Below are 11,723 nucleotides of genomic sequence, written 5' to 3'. Positions count from 1 at the left end.
GAGCATCTGAAGCTGATCCTCTCCTCACGTTTAAGACTTTTCTGCTTTGCAGTTCTAGGACAGAACACAACTCCTTGCAGCTGAACCTGCACTTCAAAGTGGAGGTAGGAGATGCAGTGTGGGTGTGTGTTTGTGATTCAGCCGAGGATATTACCTCATAGGGGCTAAGCTGTGATTGAAGAGGTCTGACAGAGGTCTCTCCCTGTGACTCCATTACTGCCGGGCCTCTTATCTGGCCAGATTTTCTGTTCGGGTTCAGAGGGGAAGTTTTGACAGCCAGGCTTTACAGCCCCCTGTCCGCTCTGTCGCTCCTGACAGAGAAAAAGAAAGGGAGCGAGAGAGAGCGAGAGAAGAGGTGGTGACTTCATCCCCTCTCGTAACCAACCCTCCTCTTTCCCCCTCCTTTTCTGAGCTTTTTTTTCAAGACTTAAGCGCAGCACAGTCAGGCAGCATGCCAGCAGTTTTCATCTTGCTGCGGTCCCTGGTTATCAGGCTCCTCAGTAGCAGACTGGCAGGCTCAGTGGCACAGTTCCTCCGGAGAAGCCTCTCGACAGGCGCTGCCCACCTTGGCACAGCCCTGCGCCACATCTGGGACCGCGTCCGATCCCAGGAGTCCAAGGAAGCCGTCCTGGGCTGTGTGCTGTGCATTCTCAACATGCATAAGAAGGTGGAGAACTGAGCTCTCTCTCTCCATGAACTGTTCAACCCTCCACTTGCCTGCTGAACAGAGGCTGGACAGCTGTTTAGAGAGGAGAGCGTACAAAGGGATGTGAGAGACTTTTTTTTAATTTCACGTTGGACTTCAGTCATTTTGTTTTCTTTTTGGGAGACACTGGCAATGTCTGAGGGCATTGTGAGGAAGGTGCAGCCCTTCACCATTGGGACAAGGCTGTCAGTTCCAGCTGTGCCAAAATGCCAGGACTTTACACAGACTTATCTGCCCAGCGAGGCTCTGGATAACTGCGTGTTACAGCACAACCTGAACTCGCTCTACCTCAGTCGGTCACAGGTTTGCGCACATGGACCCTGTCTGGTCCCGCCGATTGTTCAGCAGGTCGCTCCGGTGAAACGCGACCAGGAGCACATGGCAGCAGAGGACCAGCTGAACCAGAATGTCGCCTCCGCTTCTGCTGTGTCCAGATCCATTAAGAAGATCACAATCTCTGGGAGTAAAGACAGATCAGAGGATAAGACGACAGTGGGACCGGCACAGCTTTCAATCACAGGATCCACATCTGAAAACAACAATAACAACAACAACATCACCACCAGCACATCGGATCCACATCTGCCCAGGATTGTGGGAGTGAGCTGTGAGAATAAACCTAATTCTCAGTTTAAGGTACAACACTTTTACGAAACTAAACATGCAAATCTGCTTTGTGCCTTGTCTTAGTTTCTGAGTGAATATAAAAAATTTACTTGAATAAAAATTAAATTTTTACTTAATGTAAGCAAAATGTAGGTTCTTGACAGATATTTTTAAAATTATGTGCAACATGCTCTTTTGGTTACTTCAAGATTATATAATAAAGACTTACTTTTAGCTGTTTTAAAAATTCTAGTCCTGTACCTACAAGCAAAGAAATTAATCTCAAATTCAGAATGAGAAGTGAACATTTTAACTCCCAACGTACAGAGCAAATGTAGCAACTTGAAGAGTCCAGATGGTTTTTCAGTCTCTGCAACTTTAATTAGATGGGGTTTTGAGGAATTACTTCTAGTAGAATATCTTTATGACACACACTTTGACAAATTCTATCCTAACACAATACAGAACCTCGAAGCTGTTAATGAAAATGGCGGTTAACGGTTGAGATATTTGTTTTATTGTGTCTAAATGTAAGACTTATTGGAATTAGTCATCGGCACGTGGACTTCCAGGCCCTGTAAAAATGTTAATTGTGATTTGAAGCTTTCCTGCCTCGGTTCTTTCCCAGCTCGTTCCACTCATTTATGGCTCATTTTCCTCACTACCGGCTTCTTGTTTCATCTTTCATTTTTTTAAGGTTTTACTCAGAAAAGAGAGCAGTGATGAATTTCAGGCCACGCTGCAACAAACCAGGATGAAAATGAAAGGAGAAGAATCAGTCCAAACGGTAAGATGCTAGAAACTGTTGAATTCAAAATGCCAAATAGTCCGCTTTAAGGGGAAAAATAGTGTTTTATTACAGTAAAATGTCATACTTTAGTAAAAGAAAAAGCTTATCATAATGAGCTTAAAATATTTTCTTTGTTATTGATACTGTTGATAATGATGTTATTTTTTCCTAACTTTTTTCAGTCTTTAGGAAAACAGTTGTTGTGTTGTGTTTTTATAGCCAGCTGTGTGTCGATTAATCTCTTGGAGTTTAGGAAGTGAAGTCATGCTCTCTCTTCGCCAAACTTACCATATTATACATTTGGAGCAAAGTAACACGGAGGTGGAAAATGAGTTCTAGGAGCAACGTATCTCTGTTTAAATGCCTCACAGATGCCCAAAATAGCAAAATGTACAGGACGTAGAGAGTAAAACCATATTATAGGATATTTTTTACCGTCAGTGGGCTGTTGGATTTGGCCTGTTCCTGGTTGAAGTCATCAGTGTGTGCTGTGGATGAAGTTGCTGTGTTAACAGCAGACTTTGCAGAGGCAGGGCTCACTGGAAAACATGAAGTCAGGGAAGATGTTAACAAAAGAAAGGTCTTGCTGCAGTCCTCATGAAGGCCGCTGGTTAGAATAACACACTGACACAGCAATGGCCTCATTTCCACTTCTGGAACAAAAAAATCACTGTAATCTTTCACATCATTTCTCATTTTGTAGCCACAACAATACTTTGCTTTTACTCTACTCATATATTATTCATGCAAACAGCCAAAAAATGTGTCTAATTACATGCGAGAATGTGTTGTTGCTTTCACCTGTGCAGGTATGAGAGTGAACACCTACCAAAGGTGACGTGTTTACTGGAAAAACGACAGACATTTAGGGATCTGTCCGTTCCTGCTTCCTTTTTGTGCCCAGATGTTTCCTGATTGGAGAGCAGCAGGAATGCTCGTCCATTAGTGAAGCTGTGCCAGTCGTGTTTAGTTCGTCTCACGTAGTGCTGACAGTAGGTTTTTGTAAAGAGGGACCTTGGGGCCAGTCGGACACGTGTTTGTAATGTCCCTGGATGGTAAACAAAATGGTATAATCAACACAAGTGGACACTTAAGCATCCACTCATTGCCGGGTGTTAAGAGCTGGAGAGCCGCGCCACTTTCTCACAGGTTTTAGCGGACGCGAGCTTCATCTGATTCAGTTTTATTTAATTAAATAGGACCAGTGTTGCTGTCATGTTTTCAACACTTGTTCACTCATGCAGGTCTCAGTGCCTGAACTGAAGAAGAAAGAGCCTCAGAGGAAGGAAAGTCATCCACACACCCAGAATGAAGTACTGGCAGCTGTTACATCCCAGAGTGACTGCTTCACTCAGCGCAACTCGCTCTTCAACAAGGAAGTACTGCAGGTACGATGAAGCATGCCCTCACAACATCACCATCCATGGTATTTCAGGAGGTTTATCACTCTCTCTGGTTCGCTCCTTCTCATGAAAAGCCTCCTCTCTCTGTTTCCTCACATCCAATGAGTGTCCGAGGAGACAGTTATTCCCCTCCATTTTTCCAGAATGTGCATCTTTTTCTGATTAAATTATTTTACAATTAAACCTCAGTAAACAGCTCATCAGAATCTGTCATCTCCTCTGATGTGAATGAAAAGAAGCTGTGGAGTGGGCTCATCACAAAAGCAGCAAGTTATGCTGCGGAGATGAAATCAGAAAGGAAGCTGCCTGTCGCATGACCCTCCAACAAGAGCAAAAAATGCGCTGGTTCTTATTTTGTCCCAGGAACTGTATGAGCTGTGTTCGGCTGAGGGAAGAGAGGGAGGGGAAACCGCCACAAGCAATTATTTAGGGATGAGATCATTGTTTGGCTCCATCTCTTCACGCCTATGGCCCAGAGAGACTCAGCCAAGCAGCACAACTGGTTGTGTTATCTCATCGTTGCGTCCACCCCAGCGCACAAGGACATTTTTCAGCGAGTTCGGCAGAGGGACATTTTGTCCAGCAGTTTTCCAACTTTTTCGTCAGACCTCTGTTGAGCAATAGTCCAAGTGATAGGCCATTTACTTCCAGAAATAAGAATTTAATTTTGGATGTGTCGGCTGAAGGAAACATATGATGTATGCGTATGATGAAAACAGCCCTGCAGCACGTTGTTAACAAGCTATCAGCCCCGTTGCTCTGAAGTGGAGTTTCTGTTGCTTTTTAGAGGAAACAACCTTTTGTATTTAAACTTTTTGGGGCTTTAAATAGTCAGATGTTTCAGTACCAGGGGACCCAACAGCGATTTGGTTGACTGCTATCGCTGAAGAAAATGTATTATTACAGTATTACATTTCTGTGAAAGTGGAAGCGAGCCTTCCAGGGGGAGACTGTTAAAGGCCCCTAATGGTTAAAGCTGGGAGAGCAAGGCAGGTCACCACATGGAGAGGCATGACTTTGTCGAGAGCCATCTGTCTCCGAGGCTGCTCTGCAAAATGTCTCGCCTTTCACCATCTCATTTTCATGATGGAGAAAGTAGAGAAACTTCAACTCCCACTGCCTGTTCAGAGCCAAGTTACTTTACTAGAGAGGCATGTTGATCGACATTTCATAACGTGCAAAGATGAAAACACTTTGCTCATTTTCATCTAAAGTACCAAAACTGGGTTATTTAAAAGTTGTACACTGTAGATCATTTGACGCTAATTCAGATTAGAAACTTAAGGTCACCAAGTGCCTTAAAAACGTGACTTAACTCAACTTTGGTTGATTAATTAGTTCAGAGTCATATTATGATTTGTGACAGTGTAAAACTAATTGATTTAAATGAGAAAACAAATTTATTCAACTTAAGATGTTAAGTTGGATCACCACAGACAATGATTACTTTTTCATTTTTTAAATTTAAAGAAATTATTCCTCCTTTTAAGTTAAAGCAAAGGATCAAAAAGCTCAGCTGCTGAAGGTATTTTTTACTGCCTGTAGTTATAGTGAGACAAATTATAAATCAAGGGGACTGAACTAAATGCTTACCTTTGTCATAGCTAAAAGGTTTTTATTATTATTAACAATAACTTAATTTAATTTGTATTAAATACACACAGCAAGTTTCCACCATGTTAGTTTCCTCAGTCTGCAGAAAATATTCTCTGGGGAGTTTTAACTCTCTAGCAATGCATCCTGGGAAGTCTGCTTATATGCACGTTTTGTTTATTCTAAACTAAACTTAATAAATTTGATAAACTCACAACTCATCATTCATTCAAGTCATTATTTTAGCTCACAGTGCGTCAAGTTATAAGAACTCATATTTTTAAGTTCTAAAGTGGTCCGAAAACAAAACCCACATATTTAGATTAAATTAACCAGAAAACCTGGTTGTTTTGAAAGAATTCCTGTATGTTTTGCAGTGTAGAAATGAAAAGTGGTGTGGAAAAAAAGCACTTCTCCTCACAGATTACAATCTTCAGATTTGTCCAGTGTTCAGTGCAATGATGTTTTTCCTGTACAGCCACAAAAAAAAAGTCAGAAGTAGTGACACAGTTTGAATTCCATGCATTAGCGGTCTGTTCTTTGTAGCTACACTAAGGCCCGACTGTACGTTTCGATAAACAGACCATTGTTGCGTAGAGTGGACAGGAAGAAACAAGGGAATCATGGGCTTCCTCTATGAGGTCATTATAATGCCATGGGAGCCAGTGTGAAGAGATAGGGGCCGGTCTGTTTTGTCAAGCTCTTTTCCTTCTGTTCAACCCAGAAATACCTCTGCTGCCCTGAGGGCCTTGTAAAGTTAATGACCTGCTTCTCTGGGGAGGAGTGACATCATATTTTAATCTACAGCGAAAAGTTGTTTGGTGGATGTGTCATGTGCGGTCTTGATGTTTTATTGATTCAAACACAGGGTTGCTATAGAGTCTGTTTATTCGATGTCAGTCTAAATTCCTGAGGAAATAGTGCCTTGATGTGACGTTACAATGACTTGTTTGTGTGCTTAACTGTTATTTGACATTCTGTGCTGTAGACAAAAGCACCGCTGTGAGAAATAAAGCTGATTGTATCAGTTGTTTGAATCGCTCAGGATTGGTCTGACAAGTGAGTTGATTTATTAATCCATTCATTTCTCGTGGCGTAGGAGGGTCACTGACTTTCATGCTGTGTTCGCTGCAGAAAACAAACATGTACTTTCCAACACTTTCTGATTTTGGCCACCTGGTTTGGCCTCCTCGCTCCATACAGAAGTTTGCCAGAAAAGGCAGCTCCACAAGACAAAGCCTTATGCAATGGAGTGCAGGCACTTGCCAAGAGAAACTTCTGCTCTGCATAACATGACATTGGAGAACAAAGAGCTGTTCTTGATGTGCCTGAAGCTTCATATTACTCCAAGGCAGGGAGGGAAAAATGTTCCTGTTTGCTAGATGTGACGAATACTTTGTTGAGTGTACAGTCATACAGCGGATATGGCACAAAATACAGGCTGTAGACGAGCTTCAGATGTGAAAGTTATATTTATAAATTGAACTGAAACTACTGGAACATCTTTTAACACTAATTTCAGCATGTTTATTATTGATCAATTTGAATATATGTAGCTGTTCAGTGTTTTAACATGTACAGTGTATCGTATTTTAATTTTTTGGGAGGAACAAATCAGTTGTCACAGATTGTTTCTTTTTCATGCTCTTCTCACTGTATTGTGGTAAAACAGCACTATGCGCTTCCTCCAGGACTACAGTTTCATTCAGGCCAATGAACAGACAGAAGTGATTAACTTTGCACATTGTAGAACATATCTTCAACAATGTTGTCTGTGTCTGTTTGTGATGTAGGCAGAAGCCTGGATCAAAGGCAAGCTGCAGGACCTGAAGGATGGATGTAATATTCAGTGCTGCCCCCTGCAGGACTGGGAGGAAGCCTCGCAGACGCTCCAGAGAGACCTAAAAGACTTTGAGAACACCCTCATTCAACTGAACCAGGTAGCAAAGTGATTTGACACAAGACTGGACTCCAACTAAAATACTGGAACAAGCTCAACACAGCGCCCCACAACCAAAATGAAATGTTTATTTTGCCTTTTAACATGTAATGGAGATCTGAATGCAACAATTAATCACAGTCTTTGGTGCTAAAAGAGTCTGTCAGATCACATAACACATAACATAATGGCCTTGTAGGCACTTGCAGGCAAGAGAAAAGCAGACCCCTCGGTGTTTCAGACGGCTCTGTCAAGCCAGTTTATACTTTCTCCCTCCGGTGAAATGTCTGGAAATTGTACATTGGTCATAATTGTCCTCCCTCGACACTCAGGCAGCCCAGGAAGGGCCGAGGCAGAACTGGGAGAGTTTTCAAGGATACGTCCGAGATATGAATGTCAGTTTGAGATGTCAGACGGGTTCATCCTCGCCTCTGTGTTAGTCTTGCTGCTCCATTTGTGCAAAAAAATGAAAGGACTTTGTGTTTTTTTAGATGGGTGAGCAGCTGATCTGCAAGCTGAACCCCACATCCGATCTGGTGAAGAAGCAGCTCAGCCAGCTCAGGGACCAGTGGCTGACCCTGAAACAGATGGCTGCAAATCAGACGAGGGCCCTCGGTGGAGCTAAGAACCTGCAGGAATTCAACAAAAAAGTGGACAAGCTGGAAGCATGGATTAAAGAAAAGGTAGAAAGCATTCCTGTCTTCTGTTTTCATGTTATGTTAAAGAGGGAGATTTAATTGCAGAGAGAGGAGTCAATTTTATTGAGCTACTGATAAAAAAAAACCTTTGCATTTTTTGCAAATGTTCTTGCCAATTTCGAGGTTTTATGGATGATGCTGGATTTTTATTGTGGCTCTTTCATTTTCTAATTTTGTAATTTATCACTTATATGTAATATGTGTCTTCTTTTTTATCATTTGTTTTCTAAGGGTATTTTCATGCTACTTCTGTTAAATTTCACAATTTCGCTCTGTCCGCTCCTGTGCCGACCCCTTTTCTTATCTCTTCAGATTTCTTCCTCTCCTCTTTCACCGAAACAGAAAAGTCTGAGTTAATGAATCCTTCCAACTGTAACAATTATCCCAAAAACACTTTGCCCAGAGGCTGATCTGAGTCTACAGACAGCTCTAATCAACAGTTGTCAAGATAATTGGCACAGAAAAACTGCACTTGCTAATACAGGAAATTAGCTCAGTATCCTGAAGACATCTCTTGTTTGTGTATATTCACCGGTGTAAAACATCTGCCTGTCATTATCAAAAAAGCAATCATCCAGTGCATTTTGGGCCTGTGTTTATCTCTGTTCATGTCCGTGTCTGGCACAAGGGAATTGATGATTGATAATGGACCTGTGGGAATGTAATGGAGGATGTTGCTTATGAAGCCTATAAAACATTAATCCGATGAGGAGATGTATTCTCCATTTAGTTCCACTCATCCTTTCCTCTGTGCATTAGTATCAAGTTCAAAGTTTCTCTCCTCTCGCTGAAGGCTATTTCTGTTTAGCATCTTCCTTGGTAGCAGGAGTAATGCGGTTTAATCCTGGTGCCTCTAAAAAGAAATAATGGTCGGGTTCCTAACAAATGGGGGCTATAAACACTGACTTTTATGTGTGCCAGCAGGAAGAGGAGCAGTCTCTGGTGAATGTCCTGGGGGAAAATGTTGACAAAATGCAGTTGACCAGGAGAATATTAGATCTGAAACAGGTGAGCATTGTAAAGGAACAAGCAAAAGAGCTAAAAACAGAAGAGAAAAAAGCAGTAGACATGCTAAACAGCATTCTTGGGGTAAAAATATATACATTCCCATATGTTAATGGTTGGATTTACAATTTGGTTGAGGTTTCCCAGTCATTTATCTATGGCTGACTGTAATTTGTCTCCCAGGGTGTATGGTAAAGACGGCTGAGGTCATAGTTGGATTGTGTTCTGCTGTTTCCCTGCAGGATGAGCAGCTCCACAGAAACCTTCACGAGGAGATCAACAACTTGGCACTAAAACTGGAGAAACAGGGGAAGACAGATGGCAAAAACATCTCCAGCAGGAGGAAACAAATCAATAAAATGTACATTTTTTGCCCTTAAGTTGAACTGATACGCTGCATGAAGCTTCTTAAAACTAAAGGTAAACTGAAGATTGAGCTCCTTTGTGCTGTCGCCTGTGTAGGTGGCTGAAGGTCCAGTCTCACCTGAAAAACTACCATGAGAATCTTCACCTGGCCCTGGAGGTGTCCTCGTTCTACCAGCAGGCTGATAACACATTGCTTGCTATTAACAACATGGTAAAATTGCATTAAAACCTAAAACATGTTTTTTACTAAGCAATTGTCCTGGTATTTACTGAGAGATTTTCTACTCTTTTTGTGCTTTCTTTCTTGCAGAGGAAGAGCATGTCTACATCCAAAGAGCTGGACAGCTTTGGAGACAGAGAAATCCGTGACATCGGCAGTCAGATCATGGTAAGAACAGTCTCTTCACTTGAAGCAGCACTGCCTGATCAGATCCTTGGAAGTGTGTTGCAGAAGCCTTCTCTGCCTAACCTGCAGGCCTGTGTGTGGTAGATGTTAGATGTGAGTGTGTCCCAGCTGTCTAACCTCCATCCTGCCCTGGCTGCCAGCGTCACACAGAAGCAGAGCGAGGTGAAGGACTGCTGGACGCTTCTTCAGAAGGTTTTCAGGTACGTCGGCAGGCCAAGGATATCACTGACAACTATGGTGGCCCTGCATGCGTGCACCATTCCACCCAATAATTGGTCCTTCACTTCAGGTTTCCACTGAGCTGGAACTTCTGTTATTTCTCTACCAGTGCCCTCCATGAAAAGCATGCACTGGCAAGGACTTCTCCAAATGAAAATGAGCTTTGTGTGAATAGTTTTCTTTCCCTCTTGATTAGCGTTGTTTAATTTGGGTTGGAATCAGGTGAAAAATTGTAAGCAGAGTGAAGGACTGGTAAGACTGGATGTCTGGAGTCCAGCTACCACACAGAGCATCATTCACCACCCGCTTCTTGGTTTATAATCTGCGCTTTTCTGCGCTGTTTTAGAGTTTGGATTGCTGTTGTAGGTGAATAATGTCTTGGCGACGTGTCAAGTTGGCAACATGGACTGGACTCTTCTCACTGTTAAAACCCTGACATCATCTGAGACAGCCTGCCGAAGCTGAGATACAGCATGTTTACCAGAATATTTTCTAGTTTTTATGGAATTAGTAAAGCCAATTTATTGTTACTATAATAGCCTAGAGTACATATCCAGAATTTTACATCATTAGACTATCAGAGGCAATATCTGCTTAATGAGTACAACCGCATTTAATTGCTGCGGTAAAATCGGAACCGAACTATAAGAAATTGCGTTACTGATTGTGCACTGTGGTCCATACGATAAAAAACTAGTGTTTGTTTAAAGGCCTAGAATAGTGAAATGCGGTATTCTGCGGAATAGTGTTCAAAACAGAAACTGTGATCTTCTGGGAAGCAGCAGGAAATTTCAAGGCAATCTGCCCGTTAGTTTGTTTGTTTCTTCTATAAAAGTGGGAGCTTTGAGGCGGTGGTGCACTTACAGAAAAAGTCATGGGGTCTTCAAACAACAACTTTGTTACTTTGTTTGAACAATTCATGCGTAAATGAAGTTTATTATTTCACTTTGGATGCACATTCTGGGGGCTGAGAATGTTCGTGCCAAATGTCATGTCAGTCTGGTCAGCGTATAACATTGCAATTCTTATACTCTGCGAGAAAAAAAGCGAGTGAGCTGTTCATAATAATAAATATGGTCAGGAGCAACTCAAGTCCACAGTTCTGACATCCATCTCCAACATCTAATGCCTTCCAAGAATTTCTTAGGCTGAGAGGCTTTCATGTCAGCGGCCTATGTTTAGATCCAAACATTACATCACTCCCTCTTATCAGCTGCGTTTCATAACCATTTAAACCAAATAACACAAACACTGGTATAAAACTCCAGAGCCATAATTGGAGCGAAGCCCTGCTGTCAGCACCACAGTGACCTCCAGCTCTGCTCGACCTGCAGGAGTGACAGGACCACACTCTCTCTCACTGGCTCCACTTTCACCAGGGAAGATGCTGACCTCCTGACACCGGCCCGAGAGCCTCAGTGCATCATGGGAACGGAGACACATGGGATCATGGGAAAGGAGGTGAAGGAGGAGCAGAATCGTCTGAAAGGCTGTGTGGTAAGTAGCGTTGGTATTTCATTCTAATACTGGAGAAACCACACTGCAGCTCTGGAGTAGGAGAGAACAGCTCCATCAGTGTTGGCCAAAGATGAGACCAGGCCCCTTTCGGTCCTACGAAAGCTTGTGGCTGCAGAAAGTGACGCATTTTGTCCTTTGGTTTGGAAAATGCCAGATTTACAACTTAATTTACTTATTTTTCCAAAATAGAGTCTGACAGATGTGCTGTCGAGCAGTGGTTTCTAGCGTTGGCCCAGAACAGGCTGCTGTTTTTCTGTCCTACCAGCTAGTTAGTAGCTTAATTGCAACTTCTAATGTCCCAGTTATGAGGAATCCATTGATAAAATGGTTGGATTGGCTCTAAAACTCAGAAACCAGAGCTGCAGTGAATGGTAAACTTTGCTGTGTGTTTTCTGTCTTCTCTGTCACGTAACAAGAACCCCAGTCTGCAAATGTTACAAATATCGCCCTGTCACAGGAAGAGCTTTTAGAAGT

General features: G+C 42.4%; 1 protein-coding gene across 6 annotated transcripts in view; it reads left to right on the top strand.

Moving 5' to 3' along the window:
• Positions 1 to 675: 675 nt before the first annotated feature.
• Positions 676 to 11,723, top strand: part of LOC110949300 (uncharacterized) — a 31,609-nt gene continuing 20,561 nt past the window's right edge. For 3 of the 6 annotated variants that reach the window (XM_051960058.1, XM_051960061.1, XM_051960055.1), the window contains exons 1-11: positions 676 to 1,342; positions 2,010 to 2,099; positions 3,347 to 3,490; positions 6,892 to 7,038; positions 7,529 to 7,720; positions 8,657 to 8,743; positions 8,983 to 9,101; positions 9,203 to 9,317; positions 9,417 to 9,494; positions 9,597 to 9,712; positions 11,000 to 11,228. In XM_051960058.1, the coding sequence (XP_051816018.1) occupies positions 839 to 1,342; positions 2,010 to 2,099; positions 3,347 to 3,490; positions 6,892 to 7,038; positions 7,529 to 7,720; positions 8,657 to 8,743; positions 8,983 to 9,101; positions 9,203 to 9,317; positions 9,417 to 9,494; positions 9,597 to 9,712; positions 11,000 to 11,228 (1,821 nt within the window). In that variant the 5' untranslated portion in view covers positions 676 to 838. The remainder of the gene's footprint in view (positions 1,343 to 2,009; positions 2,100 to 3,346; positions 3,491 to 6,891; positions 7,039 to 7,528; positions 7,721 to 8,656; positions 8,744 to 8,982; positions 9,102 to 9,202; positions 9,318 to 9,416; positions 9,495 to 9,596; positions 9,713 to 10,999; positions 11,229 to 11,723) is intronic. The other 3 variants (XM_051960056.1, XM_051960060.1, XM_051960059.1) reach the window with 3 other exon arrangements.

Source organism: Acanthochromis polyacanthus, chromosome 15 (assembly GCF_021347895.1).
Source record: "Acanthochromis polyacanthus isolate Apoly-LR-REF ecotype Palm Island chromosome 15, KAUST_Apoly_ChrSc, whole genome shotgun sequence".
NCBI classification, from domain to species: domain Eukaryota; kingdom Metazoa; phylum Chordata; class Actinopteri; family Pomacentridae; genus Acanthochromis; species Acanthochromis polyacanthus.
Note: the sequence above shows the minus strand (reverse complement) of the source record. Positions and strands in the feature narration are given on the sequence as shown.